The 7330-nt window shown below is 41.5% G+C and overlaps 1 protein-coding gene across 1 annotated transcript; it reads left to right on the forward strand.

The window, feature by feature from the left end:
- Positions 1-706: 706 nt before the first annotated feature.
- On the forward strand, positions 707-6714 carry LOC308334823 (inter alpha-trypsin inhibitor, heavy chain 4-like). Its single transcript, XM_080791688.1, has 2 exons — positions 707-770; positions 2277-6714. Exon 2 carries the CDS (start codon positions 2554-2556, stop codon positions 4621-4623), a length of 2070 nt encoding a protein of 689 aa, XP_080647814.1. The 5' UTR covers positions 707-770; positions 2277-2553; the 3' UTR covers positions 4624-6714.
- Positions 6715-7330: the final 616 nt, after the last annotated feature.

Here is a 7330-nt window from a genome sequence, read left to right on the forward strand (position 1 = left end):
AGCATGAGACAAACCAAGAATACAGAAATATGCAATATGCATATTATACACCCATGCATATAAAATTCATGTACCTACATGTTTTCATGTCCATCTCTGCTTGGCCTATTAATACATATAATATTGTTGATCATTATTTTGCATAAGATTATGTTTTTATTATTCATAATTTTGTATTGTAATATATTAGTTTTATAAATACATACTTCACTACTGATTGTGATATGGGGTTGTAATATTATTAATTATAAATTGCATTTCCATATTATTTTACAATTATTTTACTTTGCTCATTTCCCTTATTTTAACAGTGACAAAGCACTATTGTTTGTTGATATTCTTAACGGCGATTCATAACTTATTTGCATGCCTAAATAACTTATGTTTGGAGGATTCCACGATCATTCCCCTGGCTGAACCTTCTTCAGATATCAATAGCACCCAGGCCAGCTGCAGCCTCACCGCTCCCTCACGCTCCCTCATCACCGCTCATGGAGCTCCACCCAGCTGCGAGGCTGCAGCTGGGTAGAGAAGAGCAGCGCACCCGCCCGTTACTCAGAGGGCGCGTTCGGAAATACCGCACCGGAGCGCACTCGTCTATTAGTTTGCATTGCACAGTAGGCTACGCTCTGTGTCTGTGCGCTATTTCCGAACGCGCCCAGAGATCGCCGAAATCCCGCGACTTCACATGAGACTAAGAAACCGAAAGAAATACAGAAACGTTTGTAAGATGGATGCGGTGGGTTACTTGTGTGCGTTATTGAACTAAAGTAAGTGCACTTTGTTGTTCAGTTGAGTTTATTGCTGATGAATTGTAATCATGCATTTGTTATTAACTTAGGTGAATCCATTTTGCTGTAGCATTTACAACAGCTCTGCTAATACAAGCATGCGGAGATGTGTAGCCTATTCTGAAATGTTTGTTATGTACGTAGGCGTAGCCATATCTTCATGTTGTAAGCCTGGTTCCAGCTATAGCCCCTTTCGGAACCCCCCTTTTCTGAATTCTGTACGGCGGTACCCTATACAGGGCCGGATTAATCCAGCTCCACTGAGGTGGGCAGACCTAATTTGAGGGGTGGTAAATTATTTTGAGGTGTCAAACAAATGCATAGAAAACGATATGCTATCATCATATCAGTTCATCTATCTTCTCCTTCTTTTTTGCCCTTTTGCCCAATTGCCCTTCCTGACACTTGCTTCCTGCCTGGGCTTGGAACCGGCACAACACAACACTCACTGGCTTTATTTTTTTTAATCTATCAATCGATCATAACAGGTTATCAATCATCATATCTGGCTTTTGTCCTGTTGAGGCTGTATTTATCTTAATTTAATCTTTTTTATTTTATTTTATCTATCAATTAATCAATCAATCATATCAGGTTATCTATCTATCTATGCTTTGCAACAATGAGTTCGCTTTTCAGTTGCGTAGTCTGTTCCAGGCTGTCATTAGGTCTAAATTCTTCTTTGAGACTCCAACGAGTCTTCATCAGTCAGGACAAGTCTTCATCAGGACAAGTATGTAGGGCTACTAGGCTATGTATTTATGGCTGTATACATGCCCTTATGAAGACTCGTTGCCGTTGGACTGGCGTTTTAAACTTTAATAAAGTCATGAAGAGAAGACTTCCGCACACCCGGTTCTGTTTAGAGCAGTTGCGTTGGCGACAAGGCAGATCCTACATTCCTACAGATTTTATATCCACCCTCTCCTTTTTTAGTTTTTATTTTCTTTTATAAAAACAATTTTTAGTGCTCGGATCGCCGCTCTTTCTGGTGCTATGTAGCTTTGATCCTTGAAGCACCATCCGTACTATTTGCACCTCCACTGAGCACCTATAGTTGATTTATCTTTTAGCTTTGCAAATACATTTATACATTGACCCAAAAGTAACAAAACGAGGTATTTCCTCAGGGCAATGAAAGTAGGTCTATTCCATCAGTGTAGTGTACTGTATTGTGCTGGCCGTCTATAGAGCGTCGCAGTCCCGCCCCCTTTCATGATGACGAGAGGCCGGGAAAATAATTCCCCATTCATTTTCCTCATATACTTGTCGAGTTGTGACAAATCATGACAATAAACACAATGTTTTGGGCCGATCAAATAATTTGTAAGAAGAAAAACAAAACAAAAAGTGTACTCCTGCCTGTCATGATTTAGAAAACGTTTTTTTTTTTTTTTTCGACGTCAGGCCTGAATGGGTTAAGGTATTGAGTTATAGTCTATCAAGCACTGATGTTATTTTTGTTATGTGCTTGTTTCCATTTAGACCTCCTGTACGACCCCTGCACCCTTTTTTGTATAACTGATTGGAATAAACCTGCCTAAAGGCCAGAGACTGTTCCCTGTGTGTTTTTGCAGACACCCTGTGTCAATAGTGACCTCTGTGGAATGGACTCAATTTATCTACAGTGTCAGCGATAAAAGGAGAAATCTCATAATAGGGTTTGTTCCTTTAAGAACGTCTGCACTTGGCTATCGTCTGTTCTCAGCTGAGTTTAAAGGCAGGTTGAACATCCCAGGTATCATTTTGTGTGGAGCCAAACATGGAGAGACTGGTGCGACTCACCCTTCTTGGGTGGTTGCTGGTTTTTGTTACCACAGCATCAATCAAGGAGGACTGGGACATCTACAGCTTCCACATCAACTCCACTGTGACTAGTCGCTACGCCACCACTGTCATCACCAGCCGCGTTGTCAACCGTGTGGACGCACCCAAAGAAATACATTTCCAAGTCAGGATTCCTAAGAATGCATTCATCAGCAAATTCACCATGCTTATTGAAGGCCAGATGTATGATGGTGTTGTGAAAACTAAGGAACAAGCACAAAAACAATACACAGAGGCTGTGTCCCGGGGCGAAAGTGCTGGTGTGGTCAGTTCTGTGGGGAGAACACTCGAGGAGTTTAAGACCTCTGTGACTGTGGCTGCTCTCCAAAAGGTGACCTTTGAACTCACATACGAGGAGCTTCTGAAACGCACACTGGGTAAATATGAGCTGCAGATCCACGCCCGACCCATGCAGCCTGTCAAAGACTTCAAGATGGACATATACATCAATGAGAAGCCGGGCATTACCTTTGTCCAGGTTAAAGGAGGGCTAAGTACCAATGCTCTAGCCAATGCCATTACAAAGACACATGCTCACAATCAGGCTTGGGTATATTTTTACCCTACAGAGCAACAACAGATCAATTGCTGTGGAGAGCAGGGAATTAATGGAGATCTGGTCGTTGTTTATGATGTCAACAGGGACACCTCAATGGGAGACATCAAGGTGTCTGATGGGTATTTCGTCCATCACTTTGCCCCAGCCGGTCTCCCCCGCATACCAAAGAATGTTGTCTTCATCATTGACCAAAGTGGCTCCATGCAAGGCCAGAAAATGGATCAGACCCGTCTTGCTCTTCTACACATCTTGGGAGACCTGGCGGAAGACGATTACTTTGGTTTGATCACTTTTGACGACAGAGTTTCCCCCTGGAAGAGAGAACTGTCCCAGGCAAACAGTGAAAACCTGGAAGCTGCCAAAAATTTTGCACGCCGGATCCAAAGCTTAGGATCCACAGATATCAATGCTGCCGTGTTACACGGTGCAGAAATGCTGAAGAGAAACCCTAGAGAAGGCTCTGCATCTCTTCTTATACTTCTCACTGATGGTGATCCAACCTTCGGGGAGACGAATCTTGAAAGGATTCAGGCAAATGTAAGACGGGCCATAAATGAGAAATACCCACTCTACTGTCTTGGATTTGGACATGATGTCAATTTTGAGTTCCTCGAGAAGATGGCACTGGAGAACAACGGTGTGGCTCGACGGATTTATACGGATTCAGATGCTGACTTGCAGCTGCAGGGTTTCTATGAAGAGGTTGCCAATCCTTTATTGACAGATGTGATCATGATCTATGTTGGTGGGACTAATCTAACCAAGACCAACTTCAGCCAGTATTACAATGGCTCTGAAATTGTGGTGGCTGGTCAGATCACAGACAACAACAATGAAACGTTCACTCCACGCGTTGTTGCCCTATCGATAAATATAAAGGTGGAATATGAGTCTGAGAATGATAGCATGTTGGAGTCCAAAGGAACCGTTTCTGACCACCATCTCCAGAGGGTCTGGGCCTACCTCACAGTGAAACAGCTGCTGGACAAAGAGTTGCAGTTATCTGGTGCTGAGAAGAAGAACGTGAAGAAAGCGGCCCTGGAGCTGTCTCTGAAATACAGTTTTGTAACGCCACATACATCCATGGTGGTCACAAAGCCACCAGGGGAGAACACACAAGTTCTCCATAAACCCAAAGAAGGAGAGACGGGTCGTTCAGGCCATCACAACTACCACGCTTTTGACGACTTTGACGACGAAGAATATGACTTAGAATATGACCTACCCATGAACTACTACCCTTCTGACCACTTTGAGCCCGCCCGTAGATTTCCCATCATCATTGCCACCATCATTGGTATGTTTGTCTTTTGTTCACTGATATTTATATTAATTTTGGTTAAAAAGTGTCACAGTCGGAGGACTGCTAGAATGAGTCCGGGGAGTCCACGGTACTCAAAACCCTGGGACCCCGCCAACTGTGAAAATGGAGATGGAGTGCAGTGATTTTTGAGGGGCCTATGTCCAGCTTTTAGTGTGTGTGCAATAGAGTTCTCATCGGGCCTGAAAATTAAGGCCCTGCCCTACCCTAACTGGGTCGGCCCGAGGCCCTAACAATTACCATAATGTTAGTCCCGAAATTTTAAACCCGAGAGAACGGACTAATTGTCGCCGAAATAAAGGATTTATGTAACTCACGTTAATTGGCTGATAATGTTCCATTTCCAACATTCTAATGGTTTCCAGAAATTTCCAGGGGTGAGTAAACATCTTCTGAATCAAATAGCAGCGATCCTCTGAAGTGACGCAGTTAATATATTGTCCAATACTGTCCCCGTTAACAAAGTGTAACTTTTTCATCAATCACCGTTGTGCAACAGTCCCAAACAGAGCTATACAATATTATGACAACTGTCAACTGTCAGCTATAATTTACTAGGCTACTGTATAGTTTACATTACTCATTGCCTCTCAAACCTACATACCACGCGTAATGTGCGTTGCCTAACCAAAAGAACAGACATACAAACCATCAACATGCCACTCGATAACATGTCGTCAGCTTGCAGATCTGTTATTTTGGGCTAAACTAACTAAATAGCTGTACAGCGCTACGATTTGGAAACCAAATACGTAGCTGTAGCCTACAGTGGACTGTAACATATGCTTGTGTAGCATTGCGCGGAAACGGGGATTGAACCCAGGCCTCCCACTCGCCAGACCAACGCGCAACCTGTCGTGCCAATCCGGCTGAGCCCGATTGGCAGGGCTGTTGCGGCCTGGGTCTTGGCTGGGGGCTACACTTGGTCATCATGTAACTATATTACGTGTCGTGTATGCGCTTTCATAGTTATTCTGTCACTTCTCTGGTGCGCTGCTGCTGCTGCTCCTCCACCAGTCCGGTCACGGGTCACATATAGCCTAAACTGTAAAAGTTATTCGCCAACATTCATCAGCTCAGCCTCGGCCCTCTTCATATTAAATAAATACATTTTGTTATAATAAAATTATTAAAAAAATTAAATAAATCACGGAAAATCATAGAGCCCGAGGCCCGGGTCGGTATGGTTCGGGCAGAGATTGAGAACTCTAGTGTACAAACTTTGTCCTAACATAAACGTTAAATGTCATTGACAATGAATGGACAGTTTGTGTTTGTGTAAACATTGCGTAACACAAAAATTCTGATTGGCCGGAATGAGCACCCCTCACTTCATACGGGTGTGATTTTTGTTGGTGTTGTGCAATGATATCTTCCCTTTGTATTTGGGGATTCTTGTAGGCTGAAGCGTTGACAGTCAAACCAAACTGCCAATTATACCAGGCATACTTAATGAGCTGGTGGGCGTGTCCACATAAAAAAGACATTTTAACAAATATTGTACACTGTTTTTGTAACAAAAATCACACCCGTGTGAAGTGAGGGGCGCTATATTTATATACATCTTTTATGACGTAATTATCAGACAAAAGATACATGGACAAAACAAACATTAAACTCTGTCCATGTCAATGGCGTTTTTAATGTTTGTTTAAGGAAAAACAAACATTAAACCTCTATATAGGAGGGGCTAGTGCCCCTCAAAAATACTGTTTCAGGGTGGAAAAAGGTGTGGAAAAGAATCAGGGCACTCAGTCTTTAAGTTGTACATTGTGTTTTATGGGTTTAATTGATTGCTTTTGTATCTTGTTTCAGTTCGTTGTGTTATTGTTTAATTGGATTCCTGGATATTTCATGCCAATATGCAGCCAATGATGTAAATGCCAATTCAAATGTATTTTCTTGTTTGCATGGGTTATTTTGATTTCTGATCGTTTATCTTGTTTGTTTATTTTCCAGTTTTACGTTGGTAATCTGAGCCTAAGGCCCCTATTTTGCGCGTGATAAATTCGCACTGAGTGCACACACACAAGGCTTACGACTTGCCAGCATTCGGGAAGTGTTCATATACCTGTTAATTTAGAAGCTATGAAACAGAAAAGTTTAGTTATATCCATATACAATCAATATAAAACAAGTCCACTGACTCGTAATCAGTGGGAGAACTTTCTGATTGCTCTTTTGGACCCATTCTTACCAATATAATGGATTATTATTGAAAACTCATGTGTCGTGTCAATGATTCATTTTGGGTTTTTCCTAACAAGGTACTTTTACCATAAAGTAATGGTACTTGGATACTCTTTTTTAACTATTCATATAAGGTTGATAATCTTTCTATGAAGATATATAACGGTAAAGTTAAAGGTTTATATTCATATTTTGGTAATTACGTATATTAGGAAAAAAGGCTTTGAACGTCTATATGGTATTTGGTTTGAGTATATACTATAATTACATTTTGGCTTAAATGCCCGGTCCTTCCTGAGATATCGAAATTACTGATATTGGATAATCCATATATCAAAATGGTCAAAATGTCTGCTTATTATAAGCGAATATGTCTACAAAGTTGCTTGTAAATATTGGTAGTTGCGGGTTGTGGTTTTTTGGGCTTGTTTCTAAAGTGTAGTTGCGTATTTGGGCTTGTTTCCTAATGTTTAAACCAGTGATTCTCACACAGTGACACTTCCATGTCAAGGACCATTTGTCCAACTAAGGACCCTACACCTAAACATATTTTGTGCCAGGCCATGCCAGATTTGTGTTGTTAAAATGTTCAAGAATATTCCACATTTGTCATTTTTTCCAAGATAATTTTTTTAAATTGCT

Source organism: Protomyctophum bolini (genome assembly GCF_963924005.1).
Source record: "Protomyctophum bolini genome assembly, chromosome: 19".
Taxonomy (NCBI): Eukaryota; Metazoa; Chordata; class Actinopteri; order Myctophiformes; family Myctophidae; genus Protomyctophum; species Protomyctophum bolini.